The sequence below is a fragment of the Oreochromis niloticus genome, linkage group LG1 (assembly GCF_001858045.2).
Source record: "Oreochromis niloticus isolate F11D_XX linkage group LG1, O_niloticus_UMD_NMBU, whole genome shotgun sequence".
Taxonomy (NCBI): Eukaryota; Metazoa; Chordata; class Actinopteri; order Cichliformes; family Cichlidae; genus Oreochromis; species Oreochromis niloticus.
In genome coordinates this window covers 22,286,916-22,312,294 of record NC_031965.2, presented here as the reverse complement: position 1 = coordinate 22,312,294, position 25,379 = coordinate 22,286,916, and the positions used below count along the sequence as shown (strand labels likewise).

At 39.9% G+C, this 25,379-nt stretch overlaps 1 protein-coding gene across 6 annotated transcripts in view; it reads left to right on the top strand.

Annotated features, from left to right (window-relative positions):
• Nucleotides 1-25,379, top strand: part of tcf12 (transcription factor 12) — an 83,308-nt gene that overhangs the window by 18,799 nt on the left and 39,130 nt on the right. For all 6 annotated transcript variants that reach the window (XR_003219729.1, XM_019358773.2, XM_003442264.5 and 3 more), the window contains exons 5-6: nucleotides 3,936-4,038; nucleotides 24,781-24,842. Coding sequence is in view for 5 of the 6 variants with exons in the window: in XM_019358773.2 (XP_019214318.1) it covers nucleotides 3,936-4,038; nucleotides 24,781-24,842 (165 nt within the window). In the remaining variant the exon portion in view is untranslated. The remainder of the gene's footprint in view (nucleotides 1-3,935; nucleotides 4,039-24,780; nucleotides 24,843-25,379) is intronic.

Sequence of the window (25,379 nt, the reverse complement as noted above, 5' to 3'; positions counted from 1 at the left end):
GTATATGTATATATACATATATATGTGTATATGTATATATACATATATATGTGTATATGTATATATACATATATATGTGTATATGTATATATACATATATATGTGTATATGTATATATACATATATATGTGTATATACATATACACATATATATGTATATATACATATATATGTGTATATGTGTATATATACATATATATGTGTATATGTATATATACATATATATGTATATATACATATATATGTGTATATGTATATATACATATATATGTGTATATGTATATATACATATATATGTGTATATGTATATATACATATATATGTATATATACATATACACATATATATGTATATATATATATATATATGGAGTTGAATGCAAAGGTTTGTACAACACTGTATGTTAAAGATATCTTTTCACCTTTAAGGGTGAAAACAGGGGGACATTGCTCTAAAGTTTAGTAACATGTTGTGTATTTTAACAACAAAAAATTGCAATTTTACATTAAATTTCGTGTCAGGTTTGCCTTGGCTGCAGACCTTTAAATCCATCCGCTCCCTGAGATGACTCATTCATCAGGTGGTTGGACATAAAACTGCAAGTTTTCAGTGGAATAGTCAGTCGAGTAAGCAACAAATTCCCAGTCAGCATCATGGGCAGGATTTACACTACTGTCAGTCATAGAATGTATATAAAAGATGGATGTAGTCCTGTCATCATCCACTGGCCCCTCCTTGAGTTGTTTATGGATGCAGCTTGCAATCATATAACTTACAAACAAAAACAAAGTAGAATTTCATTCAGCAAAACTCGAGCATAAACTTGTTGGACATGCTGTACCTCACAGCTGGCCTTATTGTTTGCCTTTTTAATTCGATTAAAAAGACGCCAACAAGGCAGGTGTTGGTGAGAGGTCCAGATCAGTGATTTCAGATGTTGGACATTATAATGTCTTCATTAACTTCACGTCTTCATAAAATCCAAATGGATTTGTTGCAGTTGTTACGAAGGGGGGAAACTATTCTTAAAACCTTAAAACTTATTTGTTTGTATCAGGCTCTAAACGTGTTTGTTTCATAGCTGAAGTTTGGCATTTTAGCCAGAGAGTCTGTGGGGATTGGCTCGTTTTTGAAGCCAGCCTCAAATGGCCATTAGTGGAAGTGCAATTTGCTACTTGTTGCCAAGCTAAGTGCTCGTAAAGTGAAATTTTAAATTGCCAGTGCTCACTTATTTTCTTCACCCATGAGGCATGGCTACTGAACAGTTTTTTTCTTTGCCACACTTTTAAAGTCCTGGCTAAACTAGTATGTTGGCATAGTGACTTAACCTCACGCTAGATTCAAGCAGATATATTGGTCTCTAGTGATCGACGAGGGAAAACCAAATCCCCTCTCCCCTGGAAACTGTTTGTTGTAGATGCAGTAAGACTGAGAATGAAAACAGTTTTAACGAGCTGACAATTTGGTCTGATATCAGCTTTTGTCAGATTGTTTTCTGGCCATGTGCAGTTTTTGCCAGGCAACAAGCAGAGACTGTTGAAAGTTGGTGTGTTCCCAGCCAAGAAATAGTTCAACCCATAAGCCTTTGTGAAACCACACGATTTTTCTTCTCCTTGATATTTGCACAAATTTTAAAAAGGAAGGAAAAAGTAGAGCTTTTCATATGCTTTTATGTTTATGTTTATGATTAGAATCTATTTTTGTTGTTTAACCATTGTTTCACTCTACTGTCTGCTGGCCATAGCTCAGTATTTTACCGTTTGGTCAGCAACCTTGTAAAGACTGGTCAGGTTGATGCTTTTTACGTGTATATGAGAAGAAATGCTTTCCGTATGTGTAAGTCTGTGTATGTGTGCTAGAGCTTCTCACGGGGCTGTTGTTGTTATTGAGTCGGTTCATGGTGTGATTAACAGTGAGCGCGGCCTGGCAGGAGCACAATAGGGAATCTCTGAGGATTCCCTCGACACAGCACAACACTCCACTGCCTTTGAAATTACTCCATCACCATCCACTCACAAGAAAAGATGGATAATAAGATTTACTCTTTTTTTTTTAACTGTATGTTGAATGCAATGGGTATGAGTTGGTGAAAATAGCTCCATACAAATGCAAGCCCACTGCTGCTTGGTCCCTGGGAGTTAAGGTAGTTTGGGAAGATGTATTTTACTGGAGCACAGGAAGATTTTCACAGGGCTTAGGATTAGCACTGTAACGAAGCATCTTTTATTACATGGGACCCCAAGTTTTCAAAAACCATACTGTGACCGATATTTAGACCTGAGCTCCTGAAGCTGATAACTGTCATGAAAAGGCACTGTTAAGCTGCAGGAGAAAAAAAGGCAATTTTTTTAAGCTGCGGGTACCTGGAAATGGTGGCGGATTGCATCTCTGTGTTTCTTCCTCTTCTATTAAACAACACCATCTGCAAGCATGAAATGGTATACAGACCTTTTATGACTTGCACAAAACGACTGAATAAGACAGAATACTTTAAGAAACTGGATTTATAAGTTTTGATTTGATAGAACTATAGATAAATTTAAGGTAAAGAGTGGTTTGTTCTTTCTTATTCTTTGAGAAAGAACCCAGCACAAAGTTGTTGGGTTTAAGATGGCAGCACAGAGTTCATATACTGAGAAAGTCGGTGGCCTGTTTGTGGAATTTGGAGAGCCGTTTTAACCATGTAGAGCCTGAACTAAGAAATAATTGCCCAACAACAACACTGGAGCATTTATTGAAACTTGAATCAAATAAAAAGACAAGAAAAGAAATATGAAGTTCCATATATGAATTTTTTTTGTATCATTTTTGCTACATCCGATATTTATGTGCAGTTTATTGCTTAAAAATGTATTGTGCAATTTCTTATGTTTACTTATTTTTAGGCGAGAAAAAAAAAGTATGCATCATATATGACACACTTGGCGTTAGAGGGTTAAAGAGTTTGGTTTTAAATTACGTTTGCATGATGCATTTTATTGTGCATAAAATAATGGTAAAACATGATAAAATCTCTTGGGTTAGTATAACAGCCTGATGGCCCAGGACCAGTAAGGCCTCAGTCTTACAGGGGCCTTTTGGTAGTCACTGGTCGCTAGTGGAAAAATGTGACTTGTCGTTAAGTGAAACTGGTCGTAAAGAAGTACGTGATGCAGGACCAAAGGCCTTGTTGTGATTGCTTTGGTCAGTAGCATTTGAATGGTGCATGTAATTTACATGGAGGATGCCAACTACTTGTTGAGAGGTAATACAATTTTTACTTCAGAAGTTCTACTTTTCCAATTTACTTGATACTTTTTACAGTTTCACTACCACTTAGCTAGTAGTTTTATGCTAGCTACTAAAACATCCTCTTCATGACCGATTTTGTGTAGCCTTCCTTACGATGGTAATTTCCAGTGGGTCACTGACCGGTCTCTAGCCCTTTGTGGATGAGGTGTAAATTATGTAAGATCAGTGACCCGCTGCTGGTTTGTTTGTATGAATGACAATATTTCCACCAATCAAGTTCACCTGTGATAAGGCAACATTTTCACATTCAAAAGTCCTTCATCTAAACCACTGAATAAAATAGGTTACTATCACAAAATAAAAATGGCAAAAATGTCAAAATAAAATGATTTCAAAATATATACATCTCCAAGATATTTCTTAATTTACCAAAATGTAAACAAAAGCAATGCACATAGTGGCTTGTTATGAGAGGTTACTAAAAGATCTATAGAGTTCTTGTATTTTTTATGGCAGATACTGGGGGTTTAAATGTGAACCAGTGTTATTAATGTGAACCATCTTTCTCTTCAAATTTTTGGGCTTCTCTTGCAGATTTTATTGGCATCAATTATGTTCTCGTCTTGCTAATTAGGAGTTCGCTATAGCACACAATTATCAAAGTTGCCTACTAATGTGCTTAATATTCTGATCTCTTCCCCCAGGGCTTCGCAGACAGCCCTCATTACAGCGATCATTTGAGTGACAGTCGATTAGTGTCCCATGAAGGATTGTCCCCAACACCTTTTATGAACTCAAACATAATGGGTAAGTAAGTGACTCCTTTCAACTCACCCTCATATGCCCTTTGGTGGTGGAAAGACATCCTAAAAAAAACTGATTGAGATTAAGGCACATCATTTACTGGAGGCAGCAGGACTGAAAGGCTTGCAGGCTACAGGACAATTTTCTTCTCTCCCCTCATGTCTTTATTTCCTCTCTTTAATCCTCCTCCCCTTTCCACATCTCCCTCTTCCCCCTCCTGAGATGACCCTCCCCCAGGCTAGGAGTCACACCATCAGTATAGGTTTCCGTCATAAGAAGCTGTGTCCTAGACATCAAAACCGCCCTCAGCAGCTTCCAGCAGCAGCACAGTTATGTATTGTTTGGGTGTAGGGTTAAACAGACTGTTGTATCAAAGACCCAACCGTGAAACAGAAACAAACTTCTAAACTGAAAGTAGATCATACAATTTTGTTCATTTGGGATTTTTGCTGTGTTTGCCTTTGGATTTTTCAGGTGCTGCGTTTCCTTTGGCTGAATCTGGTTTGCTCATACAAAAGATATATATTTATTTGCATTTGTTTGGCTATCATTTGACTAGTTTGTTAGATTTCTGAATCTTTACTGTAGTGTTTCTTGGCTTTTATTCTCCAAGTTTTTTTTGTTGTGACTTACTCTGCATTCCTATTATTAGCATCAATTTAATTACAAGCAGGTGGACGCACTTTCCCCAAACACATCATACCTTGAGTTTTAATACTCTGTCATCACTTTTTAAAACACATAGTGTTACTGGCTTACAATATGCTCTGCTATTGTAGCGGTTAAAAGCTGTGTGCAGCTCTTTGGCCTGGCATCGTTGTGATGTGTAACCACTCGACAGTTTTATGGCTAACTACAGCTTAGCCCATTATGTAATGGCCCTGGAGACTGGTTTCCAAGCACAGCGGTTAGTTCACAAATGGGCGCTACTGAATGAAACAAATTGTTATCTTCCCTGCAATTGATCACATGACTGCTTCCCCACCCATTGCCACTGTGTGTGTGTGTAATTGCTCTCACCAGTTTCAGAATATGGATGTGATCTGTCGCAGTGATATGTCAGAGTTGGGCAACATGATTGTAAACTTGGAATTGCCTGCGCTTATCTCAGGATGGGAATTCAGGATGACTGTGGTCTTATTAAATTGTTTTTCCAGAAGTAATATCTGCACGGATTTATAGTTTTCAGCACCCTCATTAAGCCACGTCTGAAAGGTTATTCCTCATAAATGCACAGGATAGAACAACCATGTAGTAGTGAAATATATTGTTGGGGCTGTAAATATTTGTGCAGTGACATCAATTTTATGAAGTTTGGCTTTTTATGCCACAATAATAGATTGGAGATTAAATGGTCGAGATGCAGTTAAAATGGAGACTTGAGGGGGACTGAAGAAAAGTAAAAGTACCACAACACCAGTGAACAGACAAAATGCCTACTGTGACTTTTGTGCTGGTTTATATTTAATGTATTTTTGTCTATTAGGAGTGCTGTGGAGTGTATTTGGATGAGATCTCTATTATAATGTGTGCCCTTCTTACTCATGTTCTAATCATATGATGCAAAAAAATAACATAGTTAAAAACCCACAACTAACAATCTTAAAAATGGCAAACATCATAGCAAAACATAATTTGAGAAACTATTTTAACTGTATGCCACAGAACAGCATGTTGGATAATGCTAGCTAACCAGGTTTCATAAATGTCTGTTAACTGCTGGGAGTCTCTTGCTAAATGCAGCAACACTACAGACAGTTGGAGAAAAAGATAACCTGTCACTTAAAGCTAAAATAACAGGTGTCATTCCTCACAGCAGACTCATGTGTGCACCAAATATTTTATTCTTTTATTAACAGAGCTTAGAAGTTGAATATGAATTGTTTTTTTATTGTTTGTTTGTTTTATTTTATTTGTATGATATGTTTTGTAATGATATGTGTGTGTTTTGTGTGTGTGTAAAATGTTTATATTCATATAGATTATATTTATACACTGTATTCTGTATATCAAATAAATAAAACAGTAAAGCTGAGGACAAGATTAATTGTACTGTTCTACTGATATTCATGACATTCCCTTACTTTTCTTTTTTATTCCTCCTGTATAACTCCTGGGTTGTTTTTGCATGAGGGCTTCAGACAGGGCCTCCAGTGTTGCTGGATTTTCTTGAATCTGAGCATATGTAGTAGATCTGTAAACTTCAAAATTACTCTGGTAGTTTCTGTGCATTAGTGATTTTTGTGCTATTGGAAACCATACATGACCATAGCATCATGCTACCTCCACTGTGCTATACAGATGGCTTTGTATGCTTTTAAAAACACACAGTGTTACTGGCTTACAATATTTTAATGATAAGCCATCCAAGCCTTCCCCAATTTTTCTTCTGTTCTGTTACAGACTTAGTGTACAATAACTGGATTGTTTACCGGATGTTTTGGTAAAGCCCAACACATTTAGAAAATGTGCAAGTCCAGGCATTCGCAGCACTTTATGAGCTGTTGAATGAACTATTTTAAGCCAGGAAACATCTCACAGCATACAGCAGTTGATTTTTCCATAGGCATATACTCAGAGCCTCAAGATATGATGTTGGGTTAAGATCACATTGATTAGTCTGTAATCTGAATACCAATCACTGCCAATAGTGGTAAAATTATAGTTTGTTGGTCAAAGAGAGAAAAAGACAGAATGTGAAACGTGGAGAATAAACTTGGAAACTAATTTGCTAGAGGAAGAAGAGGTAATGAGAGGGCTTTGTCTCAAGTCAAGTCCTCTACCATTAATTTGTCATTTTGAGTTTGAGTCGGCGAAATTGTTGCTGTACCGTCAGACAGACTGTGCAAAGTGAATGGCTGCAGACATCTGAAAACAACCCAGAGGTGGTCAGCAGTCATTGTGGTGTGTTAGGGCCCTGAGGACCACTTCATATTTCCTGCTTCTCAGTCAGTGTATTGTTCCTAATCGGAAGCTCCCAGTCCATAACTCTTAATGACATTTCCATGTTTACATGGATTTGTTTAGTCTAGTTTATCAACACAGTAGATCTAAACCAGGCTTGTATGAGAAAAGCTGCTTGGAAATTTCCCTTGGCAAAAATACCAACTAAAATATCTTTCATGTCCTATGCCCCCATCTGCTTTCCTGTTGCCCATTAATTGGGAAGTCATACTGCTACTTGGATAAAAGCTAAAGATTTAATTTGTATTTATTTAAAGATCACTACAATTTATTTTATGCACTCATCTAGTGCTTTTTAGCTGTAATAGAGTACTTTCTTTTTTACTGTAAGCAAGAGTTCACACTGCTCACATTTCTGTAAAATCCACAGCCTGTGTGAAATAAACTGCTACTGTCTCTGACATCTGCCAACCAAACTCAAGAATAAAAGTAATTGTGTGCATCAGAAGATAAGCGAGACAGACAATGACTATACAGTGTTTGAAATGTTTATATTAGAATTTGCATGTGGTTCAGATTAAATCTAGAGAAAGTGCTTGAATGTGTAGTGTGTGGATTATAGAGCATGATAATATTGTGATTCAGAAACTAAAAGTAATTTATTAACCAAATTCTCTTTTCAGTTTTGCAACATTTATACTTCCTGCATTTTGGAGAAAAAATCTGCACAAGAAAACTGCACACTGCATATGCACAGTAGACCTCTGCACTTGTAAACTACTCCTGCAAGCCACAACACATACTATAACTGTTCCTGTTATTACTGTTCATTATTACTGCAGGGTTGTACAGCATAATCTATCAGTGTTTTCAGTGTTTCAGAATCATGTAACTCTTAGTAATCTGTATATTTTTTTCCATTAAGTTTCATTTCGAGAAGGCATAAGTTCCATGTTATTAACAGGGCAGGAGAGAGGTGAGGCTGTAAGTTATTATGGGTAACATATAGATACAGGAAGTGGTTTGTTCTGTTATTTTTATCATTCATTTTTAAACAGAAATTTAGCACACTTTTTTTCCAAATCACAGGGTTTTTTTTCCCCGCCTAATCAGGAATGATTGAAGTTGAAGAACCGGTGTTTTGGTTTAGTGCTGGGGAGCCTCTGAGTGCCTAATGATAATGCTGCTCTCCTAAAGGGGGGGCCGGGTTCGAGTTAGGGCAGGCTACGGGCTTCACTCGTGCTAAAATCCTCTTACTCGCCGTCACGCCATCCACGTCGTACTGCCCGACAGGTGGCAGCCACATTGTTCATGTGTAGAGAACATAACAGACAAACTTTCAGCCTCAGCCATGTGAGTCTGTGTGACTCAGCCACACATAACATGCATTAAGTACGCAGGCTACACTTGGACAGACTTGTTAGTCAGAGCATTCGTGGCACAACGTGTGCCTGATCGTGTGATCTGATAGGAATTATTGGCAGTCACGTAGATGCATGGACTATTTACTTAGTGATTAATTGCTGTGATTGGAAAACGGACTCCGTGAAAGCTCTGTTAGCATGGGTTAGATTTTTGTACTTTGGTGCATAAGTAATAGTATCAGAGCTAGCAACATTTGGCAATCCTAGGATTTAAATCGATTTCTTAGTGCCACGATTAATTTCAGAATCGTCTCTGGATTGAAAACAATTCTCACTTTGCAAAAAGTAAAGAGACGCTGCATTTTAGCTTTTTGTCAGAGAAAAAGTAGCTTAGAGGAGTGTGTGTGAGTGAGTCTTCACCTTTATTCATTTATGTTTCTTTTATCATGGCGCTTCACTTCAAGTCTTCTGCGTGCCCTGCAGTGGATGGCCGGTTCTCATTTGCTCTTTCTAAATGTTTAGCCACATGGATTGCCAGCAGTTCACAGCCCTGACAAGGAATGGTTTCGTCTAATCACCAGCGGAGATTTTTTTTTTTCCTTGTGATGTAAGCTCGATATGGGAAAGTCTGTAGGGGAGGCTGATTTCAAGCAATTCTGGGCAATTACCAGAGGCGATGAGCTAAAACTGAAAGAGCTGCACTCTGCCCCTTTCTTTTTCTTTGTGTTTCGAGTCTGCACTGCTTAGTGTTTGCCTTTTTGCTGTTATTTACTCAATGGACTGATGCTGTTTTTCATTAAGTGTGGCAACGTTAGATAAAGCTTTAAAGTCACAAAATTAGTAGGACAGAACTGAAGCTATTCACAGCTGTCATTTGTCAGTTTAAAAATAACGTAAGGGAAATGTCTTATAGGGACATCAAAGGAATAATGAAAATACTCCAGGCCTCCCTATTGTTCTTTTATTTATTTAATGCTTTTCAGGCTAAAATTACAAGCTATGTTAATTCACAACAGTCTTTCTCTTTCTTGTGCTTTAAGGTCTTTTTTCCATTCAGGGTGGCCTTGGCTTGGATTTAAAGGCACGGCCTGTGATTGGAGAGAGGGAAACATAAAAGAATCACAGTTGTAGTTGCAAGTTTGTCAATATGAACAAGGTCAAATAAAATCGTCTGGATTTCTATGTGTTTATTTTGATTTTACTCTCCACACACGAACACCCACATATACTGAAGCATTCATTTCAAAACGAAGAGCCAAAGGCATGCCCGTGTTTATTGCGAGCTGGGCTTTATGTGGGATCTCGCTGTGAATCTGTGGAGCGCTTTAGCATCAGTTCTCTCCGGCCATGTGTCCGAGGCGTGATATCACAACTGCTGACTTGTAGTTTCTCCACTCACGTTTCTCTGGTGTGATTCATGTATATTACTCATACGGCTTTAGCCCTGCATGACAGTTAATCAGCTTAATACTTTCCTCGGCGCATGCAGAAAGCCGCGTGCATAAGGCCGCATGCACCATCCTCCCAGCCTGTCAGCACACATGTGACTTTCACGTGATGACCTGGCCGTTATTGCTCTCCTCTTTTGTTTCATCCTGCTGTAAACTTATAGGACTTCACATATTTGTATTTAATATTTGTAAAGATGGATAGTTGTTTGTTGTGCTTTCTATCTAACATTCACACGCTGATGGATGCAACAAAGATACTTTAGTATGCAGACTGAAGCAGCCAGGAATGGAACCATCTTCCACCTTCCAATCAGTAGATGACCTCTGCCACTTCAAAGAAAAGGGAGGTACCTTCTGTGGTAACAGTTGTGAACAAGGGAGCAGCCAAAAGTAGCTTTCTTTTAGTGTGATGGATTTAAGTGATAGCTAACATTTTTTTGAAGACTATAACTTCTAAAATGATTGTTTAACAGTTTCTTGTTGCTTTCATGGTAGCTCTTTATTTTTGTTCTATTCGGTGGAAGCTCATTGTTAGATCCAGTTCAGTACAGGATCATCCCATGAAAAGCGAGTGCTGATACAAGTTCTACATGTTAACAATGAAGATTTCTGCCCAGGCTTCGTAAAGTTGGTAGGTCCTTCATGATAGAAATATACACTGATCAGGCATAACATTATGACCACGTGCATAATATTGTGTTGATCCCCCCTTCTGCTGCCAAAACAGCCCCAACCTGTCGAGGAACGGAGTCCACTAGACCCCTACAGGCTGGCTGTGGTATCTGCACCAAGATGTTAGCCACAGATCCTTTAAGTCCTGTAAGGTTTGTGGTGGATCCTCCATGGATTGGACTTGCTTGTCCAGCACATCCCACAGATGCCCGATTGCTGGTTCAGCACCGTTTCTTCCTTGGATCACTTTTATATAGTGACCACTGCAGACTGGGAACACCACACAAGAGCTGCAGTTTTGTAGAGGACCCAGTCGTCTAGTCATCCTAATTTGGCCCTTGCCAAAATCACTTAAATCCTTACGCTTGGACATATTTCATCCTTCTAGCTCATCAACTCTGAGGAGAAAATGTTGAAAATGTCCCACCTACCAACAGGTGCCATGATGAAGAGATAGTCGGTGTTATTCTCATCACCTGTCAGTGGTCATAATGTTATGCCTGATCGGTGTAGATGGAAAAGACAAGCATTAGATTACACATCGCCTCCGATAGAAGCAGGATGACAGTATAAACCCACAGAGCCAGAGCTCGTAACACTATCAGAAAAAAACTTTAATTTTCAGTCAAGCACTGAAGGCTTCTGTCAAAATATGAGGATATTAGAAAATTGTTTTAACACAGAGGAAATCAGAGCTGAAGGATGAGCCTGGTGATAAATATAGATAGAAGAAAAGGAGATTTTATATGATATGACTTGATTTCAACAGCCACTTTTCCCACGTGATACCTTTAAAACCTTTAAAGTTTTCTACTTTTCAATGAGACACAGCAGATTCAGTTCAATTCAGTTTTATTTATATAGCGCTAAATCCCTACAATAATGAATAAATAATAATAGATCAAATATCCAGGTTACCGGTGCTCGGTTCTGTTACTCCAGATCTTAGATATTAAATTGGTGCAGTTTTGCTGTTGAAGCTGTGATCTGCCCCATGATAGATGCTTGAAGTCGGTTGGGAAAAAAAAGAAAAAAAAAGATGCTGGATGAAAATGAAATTTTGGCTCTAGATTGTGACACTTCGAGTGGGTGGAAATCGGTTTGCTTGCAGTTTGTAATGGAGCTTAAATGTGTTTTTCAGCCCTGGAAATTTCATGTGGATATGTCCTGTGCTTAAGAAGTTAAAGATTGAAAAAATGGGTTCAAAAAGGGTTCAGAAATGTTGGAAGAAAAAAAGGGAAAAGCTCAAAATTTTCAAACCAACACAACATATTATTGTAGATTGATAACTTGAAAAATATTACAAAACTAGCATGTCTGTGATCACTTAAAAAAAAAGGGTGATTCTGCAGGTGTCAGCTTATTTTATTTTTACATGATTGTATATGAAATGACCCTTTAGAGATTTTACATGGGAACAGCATGCTGCTGGTAAAACAGAAGTAATGTTAGCTAGTACCAAAATTTGTGATATTGTTTCTTTGTAACCAGTCGAACTTAACAATTTCATTGTATTTTTAAAGTACAAAGAAGACACAACAGTTTTTTCTTTTTTGCACTGATTAGTGTTTCGCACTGAGAAAGAATTCATCCCTTCCAGACTTTTGCCTTTTCATGTCTAATTGTTCCTCAAGGCTTTCCCTGAAGTGTCGAATCCCACTTCACACTGGCATCCCCAGTGTGTTTTTACTGGGGCAGGTGTCATGTGCTAATGCGCCGTCCCACAGGAGACCCTCCTCATACCCAGGCTGTGATTGTGGCCAGGTGCTGTTCAGGTGTGCACTCGGTTTGCAGTGCAGTTTGGGTCACAGGTGCTGCCAATGCTGCTCCCTTTTCCCTCTTCATACCCAGACTCTCTCACATACACACAGACACTGTTTACTACAAGCTTTCACAATAAGAGCAGAAAATATGGACTCAAATATTGTTTTACACGTATTGCTTTATCAAAAGTGATGCGGCATAGATAGACTGTGTGTGTGTGTGTGTCTGTGTGTCTGTGTGTGTGTGTGTGAGATGAAGCAGAGACGAAAGAAGGGAAAACGAGGGGATGTGTGTAGTACAGTTTAGTGGCTATAGCCGGTCATTATGCAGAGCTGCAGGGTGTGCTTATCTATTACTGCGGTCAGTGGAGCATGAAAAGCTGAAGACGAGCTGAAAGGGTCCAAATCCTGTTCCTCCTTACCCGTGCCGCCCACATCTCCACACGCATCCCAGCCCACCCCGCCTCCTTGCATCTCTCGGCCCTACCCTGTGCCGTCCTGCCTTGCTTCCTTAGGCCCCGGCCCCCAGCATGTGACTGGTGAGGCTGACCAGCTGCAGAGGATCAGCTGTAGTCTGAGTAGGCCTCGAGGGCCGTCTCTCCATAGAGGATAGAAGAGTTGTGGTATAGCTAAGGTATGATGACATAATAAGTCTCTGAGAGACAGCTGCAGGGGTTAGAGTGCCAAAGTTATATTTATCAGCAGTGGAAAGGTGTCTTAATGTTGCTGCTTTCAGTCACTTTAGTTTATTTTCGTAATACTTAAGCATGTTGAAATTGCAAGGTCGAGGCTATAAGATACTTAATTGCATACATGTGTTTGCAGATGTTTGCACAACAAAAGAGTCAAATTCTGTGTTAAAACTTTCCCGTAAAAGTAGTTTTTATTAATCCAAATCCTTCCTCATTGTACTTGTTTCCTCGTATATCCCACATCGCTCTCCCCTCCCCCCATTCTCTCGTTGCTTTCGTCTCTTTCTGCCTGCAGCTGATGCCAAGAGGAATGTTGGGGGATTATTTAATACAAGCACAACACTAAAAGGGAAATGATTCATTCAGAAGAAATGATGTTAGAGGAACACTTTAAGTCTGCTGACTTTATTGCTTCACATTGCGTTGTTGATAGCACTGTTATATGTCTGTAGCTTTGATGTACGAGTTAAATGAGATTGTTGGGCAAACTTTTCACATGATCCTTATATGTGTTATTTAGTTTTGAAATGTTATACAGCGTCACCTTTGACTTTAGTACCTCTGGTATTTACAGATGTTATCCTTCGATCATTCGGGCTAAGCTCCTGTTGTTGTCAGTGGATGGCAGTTGAAATAAATATCCCCATGCTCATAATCTAACCTGTCAGCATGTGCTGGTGTACACACCTGTCGCACACTGCAGCACATCTTAAAAAAAATGTTGGTCATCACAAATAAAGAACACATGAAAAAAAAAACAAAGAAACTTTGTCTTGAGAGCTTTGGTATGTAACTCTGGACTAATGTTTTCCAAGCTCTAAAGATTAAAGTTTGAAAACATTAGAGCCGTGCTTGCATTCATCACGTAAACGTCTGTACCAGTTTTTATAAAATACCCTTTATTAGCAGCATTTGAACCCAGGTAGAGCACAGATGGGTGACAAATTCGTCCTTAGACCTTCTTTTTCGCTAACTCTACCAGCTAAACTGGAGAATGCATGAAATTGACCCCTGGTTCGCGCACATCAATATCTTCAACACGGACAGGTCAGGTTTTTAGTGAACTTTGTAGTTTCCCTCCAATAACCGATTGGAGGGAAACCGATTGGTCACCACCTCAGAAGTTGGGTCCTTGTCGAGACGAGGCACAGAAAGCCTGGCCGGCAGTAGCTCGTTAATTCTCTTGCCCACCCCTCCTCTAACTCCCGCCTCCATTTTTTTCCACGGTCACAACTGCTTGCCCAGGCGTCCTGCGTCCATGCTGGGAGTGCTGGCAAACAAAACACTAGATAATGTTACACTCCCGTCTTGTTGGACTGCAGTGGATTGTAATTGGATAATAAAATGCAAACATTTGTTTCGCCTTTACTCCCACTTGACAATGCCTGACATTTTCTCCTGCACTGGCACAGCCCCGAGAGTGTGAAGTGTGGGAAGTGTAGAGCGAAGCATGGCTCTGTGAGACTTTTTTTTCCCTTCGCTGCCATGAAAACGGGGGTGGGAAGGTAAAAAAAAAAAAAATTCCAACTTGAAAATCAACAAACCTCTTTTAAATGGCGACTACAATTTATGCCCTCATGCAGTGCCATCCACACAGAGAGTACTCATCAAAAGATTTATCCCCTTCAGGCTTTTTTTGGGGGGGGGGGGTGTTATTTAGTGCAGGCTTTTGTTCTGAAGACTTTTCAGGGTTTTTTAGGGGTTTATCTGCGTAAGGAAATATGCCCACAGTGCTTGGAGCTGGATCAGCATTCCTAACCCATGTGTGTATCCTTCCTTGTCCTTCACCTCTCTTCGGCTCGCTCTGTTATTTTGCTGTTCAACAGTTGTTTGGCATTTAAGACCAAACATAAGCTTGTACTTTGATGCAACACACTGACTTGATTCTAATAGCCGGCTGGGGGACATTTCTTCAGCTTGTTAAATGTGCTCTTGTTTCCCCAGACAGTGCTCTGTCTCATCCTCACAGAGATGATGGCGCTGAGCTCACACGTGAATGCGAGATGCAGGGGAGCATGTTAGTGTCCCCGCTACAGCAGCATCCATTACAGTGTTGGTGTTCACATGGTGGGAGACGTTATTAGGGAGCTCATCGCCTTTCTCCTCTGAGAGAATGGATGTGTGATTATGAAGTCATCAGCTATGAACCAGTGAGGCTGCGGAGAAGCACCCCTCCTCATGGGTCCTCAGGGTGCCATTGATTGGTGACCATGTGTTTGTGCCTGATAGACTGTGAAATGGTGTGTTGCTGCACGGCTGTGTCACACCTGCGTCCCACCAAGGTGATTGATTGGTTTGGTCATGTGGAATGTTCCCATCTGGTCCGCAGTAATGCATTTTTTTCCTCATTTGTGAATAACAAGCACTGGCAGGAGAATAGTTTGGCTCGGAAAAAGGCAAAGGCCAAGCGAAAACATTTTCCCCTGTCCACCTCCACACCCCCCTTTTTTTTCCCTTTTACCGAGTTAGAAGAAATTCAAATAGACCGAGCCACGGCACCTGATTATCCTGGGAGAGGGGATAAATACAATCAGGAAATCCCCATCTCTCCTCTCATACAGAGAGATGGATTTTAGGGGGAAAATAAACTGGTTAGCTGGAGCGAAGGGCAGCAGCTAGCTGCTCCTGATTTTCAAAGTCATACTTCAGGGGTAAAAAAATGTGCAATAAAACGAGGAATATCTTTGATCTCGCTGATTTAGACACCTTCTCTTGATTAGTAACCCCTTCTGGATTTTTAGCCTCATCTAAAAGCAGTATAGCTTTTTCTCCCCCTCTGAGCCAAGTGTGTTATTTTGTTCCTCCTTCTTGCATTCTTCCCAGTTTGATTTCTCTTAATCCTGGTCCCTCGCCTTTAATTGATCTATTCATTCCACCTAATGGCTAATTACACATCAGGCTGCGTGAGCAGATGCATTTATCATCATAGTACGTAATAATCAGTGACATTTCAACAAAGAAAAAAATAAATATGCAAATAAGAACTCATTAACATTTGCTCTTGCTGTTTTGAATAATGTTGGCGCTGACAAGGCTGTGCGCAGAATTGATGTTGAGCTCAGGGCGAGGGAGTCATGTTTCCTCTGTGCTTTGTGGCTCTATTATTTTCCTCTGTCCTACTGTTGTTCCTAATGCTGGGCTGTAGAAATCTTCCACCAGTGTACACACACACACACACACACACACACACACACATTCACTGCCCTAACCTCTAACCCAGTCAGCTTTTATTTACAGTCTAAAAAAATCTGCTGTGAAGCATTAAACAGATTTGGATGGATGGATGTACACAAACTCATAAGTGAAGGAAACAAAAGGAGGCGTGTTAAAAGGTATGGGGGGAAAGCGAGTGAGTGTATGCCTGGCATGTCCTTGTACCATCTCTGGTTGCCAGAGGAATGTATTAGTAACCATGGAGCCTGTCTAATTTTACTTCCAAGGCACCCAGACAGGCTAAAACATTAGCGCCGTATAGCCGAGAGTACCCTACTGACAGTTTATCATTTAATCACGTCGGAGTCTGACTCCTGTAGTGCACATCTTTCTTTAGGGATTCAGCATTAAGCTGTATTAAAATATTTACATTTAAATGCTAAAGTAAGATGAAAATTTTGAATCTTGGCTGCAACTAAACCTTTTTTAGAAAAACGTTTTGAGTTTAGGAGTTAAGGATTCAGTTTTATTCATCATGTTTTGATGTATTTGACCATAATACACATTTGATTTACTCAAATAGTCAAAAATGCACAGATTCCAGCGAAATAATGTTACTTTTGCTGTATGTTGACCAGTTGTGCTTACCTCTGTAGTAACCCCCAAAGGCCCATTGGGAGCCAGACAAATCATGGGGAGTCGTCACGTAATGACGCGTATAAGCAAAGATCCACAGACACAGCAAAAACAAACTAACTGAGTCGGCGTGTGATAAGTTCACTTGCTTTAAGCATAATTCCTCATACTGTATAATGTGTTTGTTTTCATGGTCTTGACTTTCCTTGGAGCGAAGGAAACTGACTCATTTTCTGGATGGAAAAAAAAGACCCTTGGAATGCATCTGAGAGGCAGTGAAGCACGCTTGCTAATTGGCTGTTTTTGTGGCAAGGGTTTTGAATTGATCCCTGGGGATGCTTAGGTCACTACCTCTCACAGTATCAAAATAAGGGGCTCAGCACAGTGCAGTGCTATACTGTGGTGCAGTCTTGTGATCAATAAGGAGGCATGCTGTGAATGACTGGCCAGCTTGCCTTTTTTTTCTGCGAAATTCCTGCACCTACTGTTGTTTACACTCTGCTCCACTAGCTCTAGGCAGATGATGCTGAAATGGTTTAAAACTTACAGGTAAAATTTAGAGTCTTTTACACATGAGTTACATTTTTATTGGTTTAATGTGCAGATTGTATTTAGCATTTACTTACAAATTGTTTGCTTTTATTTAAATTAATTTGGTTTATTAACACGCTCTCTGCTCAGACTGATGCCCCCATGACCTGAACCCAGATAAATAGTAAAAAATGGATGGTTGGATGGATGAAAGTCTTATGTTAAATGTGTTTATTCTTTTGAGTTTATTCAATTGTATGATTTGATAATCACTATTTTTAACACCAGAGTGGCTGTATAAGGCCTCAGTCATGCAGGCCTTAGGGTTGATTAGCAAGCACTGGTTGCTGGGAAAAATTTGTATTCCATAATCGATTGGCAAGTGATTGCTGGAGGTTGCTGACTGTCGCTGGGTAAATCAGTTGCAAAGAGGGTGCTGCACTAAATACTTTCTTGTGATTGCTGTAGTCAGTCACCGCTATGCTGCGATCACCTGTTGTTTGCATAGAAAACACTAACTTTTCTGCAAACACTCACTAACTGCTTGCTGAGCAGTAGTGAAGCTTGGACAGTGTGACACAAACTGGAAACAGAGAATGTTCGCCTTCAGAGTAAAAGTTGTGCCTTTTGAAACATGATGATTGAAGGGATAAGAAAGCCCTGATGATGTTGAGAAGACAATCATGGTTCTCAGTCACGTCGTCTGTCATCTTTTGTGCTTTATGCTCTGGCTGTTGCAGGAAACACCATGTGGAATTCATTTTTAAGCAGTTTAAGAAGTATGTGTCCTCTGAGGTTGGTGGGTTAAAGTTACGAAATGATACAAAACATCTACAGAAGTCTTATTGAGCAAAAATACCAAATTCCCACCTTTTGTAGTGTAGCTGTGTAACAGCTGGTAGTGGTGTCTTGGACAGTTGTGAATATCTTGCTTGGTGAGTACCAGCAGTCCAGGTTGGGAAATTAAAAACAGAGATGTGCTCAGCCCCCAAACAAGAAAGGAAATAAGCAGACAAGGAGCCCAAGACCCTAAAGAGAAAACTGACACCAATATGTTCCCTCTTGAGATGCAGTGAGAGAACGTGCCAGAAGTTAATGTACCAGGGTAACACTTGCGAAATTATTCTGTGTGGAAGAAACAGTAGAAAGCAGCCACTCTTGATAAAAGGCACATGGCAGTAGCCCGGAGAATGGAAAAACAGCAAAAGACTGAAAAGCATGAGGAAAGCAACTGTTGGATCTGGCTCAACAATAGGTGAACTAAAAAAAAAGTCATAAAAGTGCTATATTTAGCAGAAACTGGGCACTGAGGAAATCATATCTGTCATCTGAAGCACGATGGTAGTACAATAGGGCCATGAAGAGCCAAATTATTTGTTAGATATGAAAGTTTTTCTGCTTCACTGTGCCAAAAACTTTGGAGTGGCATGATGATTCAAAAAACTCTAAAACTCTGAGTAGAGTAGCTTCACTACAAGTGTGTGAAAAGCCTTGCGTGGCACTACTCGAGCGATGCTTTAAAATCTGTGGAATGACTTCATGATGGCTGTTCACAGCCTGTGCAAAGGTGCCAGTGACAAACTGCAGTGCTGTATTTGAAAGTGTGATATCCACACAGAGAAGAAGACCCGAAGCTGTTAAAGCTTCCAAAAGTGTCTCTGCAGTGTGTTAACACCGAGAGCTGGATGTTTTCAGTTTGCTATTTGATTCATCTGTCCATCCATCCATTTCCTGTCACTAACGGGGGTTTGAGGAGACTTTGGCACTTCCTAGGCCATCTCACAGGTCTAATCTCTCCAGTCCTGGATGTGCACGGGCCTCCTCTGAGATGGGACATGCCCAAAACCTAGGAGGACCCTGGGTCCCCTCAGTTGGCTCAGTCAAAAAACAAGGGTCTAAAATGCTGACTTTAATTTTATTACAAGTAACTTTTCCATTTAATTTTGTTACATAAAAACAGCATAAAATGTTACATTTACTGGAATGACTGGTATACATTCAGTTTATAGCAGACATATTTTCCTTAATAATGAATTATTTGAATTACCAAACCTTTGTTTTCGTATATTTCAGTTGCAGTCTTTAATCAAAATTATCATTATATTATTATCATGTTTATTGAGGGTGAAGAATCATTTCTTTGAGTGCTCCTTCTGATGTGGAGGAGTAGCGGCTGAGCTCCTCTGAATGACCAAGCTCCTCTAAGGCTGATCCCAGACACCCTGCAGAGTGTTTGCTATTTGCTCTCCTTTATTAATATAATACTATTTGTTTGGGGAAGTCCTTTTTCTAGTTTGTTGCATGGCTGCAGGATTTTAGGTTTTTAGGTTTTAACTGAACTGCCGATGAGGTGTGTGGCCTGGGAGATAAAGAGACTTACCTCAGTGAATCAGCTGCGTTGTGCTGGAGATGGATCCTCCTCTGCAGTGAAATTGTAGTTACACCTTCTCATCTCTGAGTGATATGCTAATGAGCAGCTTTGCCGAATATTTAAATCAGAATTGATGGGATTTTTTTTTCCCACTCTTGAGATTGATTTTTCATTGCATTGGGAATATACTGAGTGATGTCTGCATATATACATTCATTTTATTGATGGTGATTGCGGTAATTAAGCCACTTTGCTCGCGTTGCTTTCTTACATTTTCTCTCTCACTGATGTTTTAAGGCACATAATGAATTGTGCTGTCTATCAATCACTGCACTTCGGTGACTCATTAGTGGGCCTGTGACAGCACAAAAAGAAAAGACATGCTTTAGTCCCATGTAGAGCCGCACAGAACAAATGGGCGTACTCAGGAAATAATAATAACAATATTTGTGTTGCTCTTGTTGTGAGGCTGTGATCACACAGGCTTCCACAGAGGAGGCAAAACAAAATGTGGCCGATAACAAGCCTCAAGTACATGAAACGGTTAAATCCTGCTTTTATTTTAATTCTCTTTCCTCACTGTAGGGATGTGCTTTAATGTATAAGCTTCAAACTTAACTAATTCAATCATGAATGTGCAGTTTAAAAAGTTACTTTGAGTCGTGTTCATTAATGGGAAATTCACTTTTGTACCGTGACCTATTTTCCTCACGGTAAGTTGCAGTATTTGTGCGTCAGACAGAAGACGGTGTCACTGCATGATATTTTATTCAGCTAATTTAGGCTCTTGGCTTTAGAACCGGCCAGCCCAGCATTATGTTCCATTTGATGTATCACTTTGTTCTACTTTACCTCAGTGTCATAAATATGAATTCTCCTGAAATTTGTGAGCAAATTCCTGTAAATCTACATCACACCACAGAGAGATTTAAGCTGTGTTTTTGCACCACACATCGCAGAAGGCACTGAAGTGTTTGCTGAGGGCAGCAGGGAGAAACATGATCAGATAATGATCCCTGTGCATACTCCTGAAGTTAAACCAGCGCTGCCATTGGATTGGTCCTTCGAGTGCTGCTGCATCCATCTCTTCTTGCTGGCAGATTCATGAGAGATAGAGTGCGGTCTGAATGGGGGTTGTCATGTCTTGTGGTCTCACAGGTGTTTAGTCTAGCTTCAGTTTCTCCAAATTTGTGGCTCTGACAACTTGGTTCTCACTGATAGTTGTAAACCTATATTTTGTACAGTCCACTTGCTGTTCCATGATGTTTTATTCTTAAAGTCAATTCAATTTTCGAAATAATGATGTTTTTACCCTCAAGAACAGGGTAATCAAAACAAAAAACAAGACAACTATGCCCTATATTTGCAAATTGGCACCATTTGAGGAAAAATGCAACCTGTCTATTATGATTAAGTAACATTACATACAAAGCAGCAGTTTTCTGACTTCTGTAGCTGTTCACGCTAACCGTTTAATTTTGCAGGACATATTTGTGGCATTTATTTTTTCAGATTAAGCTAATTTTTTTTTTTTTTTGTCGAATACACAGATTTGACTAATCAGATCACTGCATTTGGCAACAAGTGCACTTGTTGCCAAATGCGACCCGGTACTGAATTTTACAAAGATATGGAAATAGTAAAGTCATGCTGTTTTACCTCAGACACACACTTAGACGCTGCTGTGGGTCAATCGGCTCTCTGAAATGATTTATCTGCCTCCACTGATGTGGTCCCAACTCTGCCGATGACAGCTGAAACTGCCCCCGCTCACATCCTGAAATATGTACGAAAGCGGTCGTGATTCAACTTCTACTGCTGGATCAAACCTTCTTGTGAGAATTGGATGAATTCAGAATCTCAGTTTCTTCTTTCTTCTTTAGAAAAATCAAGAGCAGCTCATCATCGCCTTTTTGTGGATGAATTTGTTGAACCCCCTCCACAGATCTTTCAGCGTGTATCGGTGCTACAAGTTTGCATCTGAGAAATTGGGAATTTTGTGTTGTTTTTTAGCAACATGCTCGATGTAAAGGGCTAAACACAGTAGGCAGCACTTGTTAGACTTCGATCTGTTAGGCTTTGTTCTCGTGGCCCTGAGGGACTGCTTCTCTGTGTCATAGTGTAAAGTGCGACTGTTTTTGCAAACACATCTGCTGTTTGAGTCTGGGCATACGACACTGACGATCAATTATTCACGTCAGACGCGGTGTGTGTGTGTGACAGAACACGTGCTCGCAGTGAATATTCAACTCTTGCACTTGACCGGACCTTTCTCTCTGATTACATCTGACGAGTGAAAATGAATTTCACTAAACCGTCTTCGAACATGAGGCAGAAAATAAAGAAATTAATATTCTCATTCAGAGGAGACATTTCATCATCCTGCCATGATGGAAAATGTTGGTGGTAACCGACAACTTAATCCTATTTCCTTTTTGCAAGCGCGATGGCTCAGAACTGTTTCACATCATTGTTAGAAAAGAAGCAGCTTTGCCAGTTAAACCATCCTCTCTGATTCCCTCAGCTTCCCTCATCTCTAAAGGCAGTCTGCACAGATGCAGAACAACTGTCTCCTGCAGGACTGCTCAGATAAGCACAAGTGAATTCTCTTAGATGTGCCTCGGTTCACCTGCGCATGTGAAAGTGCTGTTCAGATCAGTCATTGTGTAACAAAAGATCTGAACTATGCAGGTTTTTAACGCACAAAAAATATTTACCTTGTCCCCAGAGTAAACAGAATTTAGTTCCAACACTTTTGTCTGTGCTTGTAATATTTGGAAGTCTGACAAAAATAATGTACGATGCCGTTAAAGTTATTCATCATTCTCCCAGAGGAGCTCTCATTTGTTTGTTTTTTCCAGGGGACTAAAAGTGCTGAGTGTGGATATTGTGATGTGTGTGATTCATGGGTGTTGTGTGCTTTAAGGTCTATTTCCCCCCCCGACGGATCCTTGGGAGCCTTCCTCTGAGGATTTGACACTGAGAGACGGACTCTTGACAGTTGGATCAGTAATTATTCACCAAAACATACTTTGCATACTGAAAACTTTGAGAGTCATAACGCAGTTTTACAGAAGTATTGCAGGTGTTGCTATTGGTCTGCTGAATAGTGCTCTTAACAGAACCTGCTTTTACTGGAATCCAGGAAAGAAAACTTTTCATGACTGAACCATTTACTGCAGGACAGTTGAGTACATTTGATCTCTTGAATGTAAATGATTTTCTGTACATAAAATATTGGTTTCAGAACTTGACATTTTGCCACTGCTGTGTTAACATTTTTGGAGCCATACTTAGATGTCAGTCGACTGCAATAGTTTTGCATTTGTGGACTTTGTGTGTGTGTCAAGCAGACACACATACCTACTAGTTGGTGCTAAGTAACAGACTATTGCCCCGTTTATGCTTGCTGTTGTTTCGCTAACATACAGAGTGTTGGCCTGCTGCACACGTTTTTTGTAACTTGGCATTTCATGGCTGGAATGAAGACAGGCGTGTATGAGCAAGAGGTCAGAGATTACAGAGAGGGAGGTGCTGCAACATCTTGAAACTGATGTGAGACTTTCTTGAGAAAACTCTGAGAAAGACTCAGCAATTGCTTTCCTTGATTTCTTTCATGAGGAGTTTTATTTTCCAACTGCCGACACCCGTCCTTCAGGAGAGGAGTGCAGTCAATCGGTCTGCCAGAAGCACCAGTATGAATGTTGAGGGTGTGTGACGTCATAGTGGGCTTATTAAAGTTCTAAAATTCTTGGTTCTGAGTGCAATTAATGCTAAGCAAGCCATGTTTTTTCTACATAGCTCCATTAAAAGTGCTCTACAGTTTATCAAGAGGGTTAGGGTTATGTCCAGTTCAGCTTCTCAGTTACAGAATTGAGACCCAGAAGGCAGCTTCTGCCTGTCAAAAGGGATATACCCCTACCTTCAAACTGGGAAAAAAAAAAATCTAAATAGCTGACTTGCTGGAGATATTGCAGTGCCAATCACTCACGCACACATTCACACCAATTTAGAATCACCAATTAAGCTAACATGTTTGGTTTTAGATTGTGTGGAGACCATGACTAGGGGATTCAAACCTGTGGCCTTCTTGCTCACAACAGAGAAGCAACAATGCTAGTTACTGCACCACCACACTGCCCAATTATCCAACTATCAATAGAGACCAAAACCATTTTCTGTACTGGGGCTGTAAACATGTTTATTACTGCTGTAAAATTGTTGAGTTTAACATGCAAGTCTATGGGGATTGGCTCACTTTTGGAGACAGCTTCAAGTGGCCATTAGAGGAACTGCCAGGACTTGGCTTCAGTTTTCAGCCCCGGAGATTTCCACTTGATGTACATCCATGAGTCCGTCAGCTAATCCGTCTACTGATTCAATCCCTCGTTCTTTGTGTCCTTCTTTTTCCTGCCAGCATCAGATGATATTACAGTAGACAGCAGATGAAAGTGGGACAAACTGGGCTGTTCGCTTCAGTGAAAGGAACAGCAGCTCCAAGATTGCCCAAAGATATTTTATTATTGCTCTAAACAGAAAAAGAATCCTGCTCGTGTCCTCGAATAAAAGCTCCCAAATTTGTTAAATGATATGTCAGTATACTACAGTAGACTCTTTGTGAGCTTCTGGGTTGTTTACATTTTCTTACCCAGAAAGAAAAATATGAATATTTCCTTTACAATAACATTTTTACCACATTTAAGCATGCTTGTGAGTTTTTTCTTTTTCATTTAAAGCCTTCAGTTTTTCTTAGTAGACAACATCTGACAGCAGCAGGATAGGTGTTCATCAGGTATAGCGATAATGTTTTAAATCATTATAAGGGCAACGCACAGGGAAACCAAACTCCTCCTTTCTGTGACTGCTCGGCACACGAGCTGCATCACAGCATTCACCGCTCCAGTGTGGCTGCTTTTAGCTAGCACTGTTTGAATGACTGTGTACTAGACAGCCTCCAGAAGCAAATGTGTGACCTTAAATTGAATAATGTGAAAATACTGTTTTAAGCAAACAGGTGCAACAATGTACAAATCACTGTGAGTAAAGTTAAGAACACATTACAGCAAATTAAGTGTTCATCTTGCGCTAAACGCTTGACTGCAGGCTAAATGCCGCAGCCTGTTATTACTTATAAAACCATCTGCATTCCATAAAAGTTCCATAAAATACTGAAATAGTAATTATTCTTTTTTGTGTGTGTTTTTACAGGTAAATCAGAGAGGGCTTCATTTCTTGGATATGGCAGGGATCCTGCAGCATCTGGCTGTCAGGTGAGTCTCTCATTGTTGCTTCTATATAGACCTTTACATCATTTCCATCCCGCTTTTAAAATGTTTTACTTCAAAACAAGTCAAACAGTATTTTTTTTTATTGTTGTAGGCAGTCTCATTGTAGCAAATATGTCTGGTGAGTGTGCTTTGCTGAAAAGTGAGCGTTAAAAGTTAAACAGACCCCATACCTCAGGCCGGTGCCAAGCTATGGCTTCTCGGCTTTGTCCCATTGAGGCTACAAGACCCCTGTTTTAAGTCTACCACAATGTAAACTTTCCTTTGGCTTTCTGACTAACTCTACTGTTTTAGATATTGTGAATAAGCACAGAGGAAAGAGTGCACACCTGCAGCTGCACAGATCTGAGATTAACCAACTGACATCTAATCAGGACAAATAACTGAACAAGACGACTGATCTCATGATCTACTTGGCACATGGCGTGTAGCCATGTGGTCATTTTACAGTAAATCAGGACTTACACAGTTCCCAACTTGGCTCAGAAGACAGCATGTTAACAGTTTGCATATCAATGATTG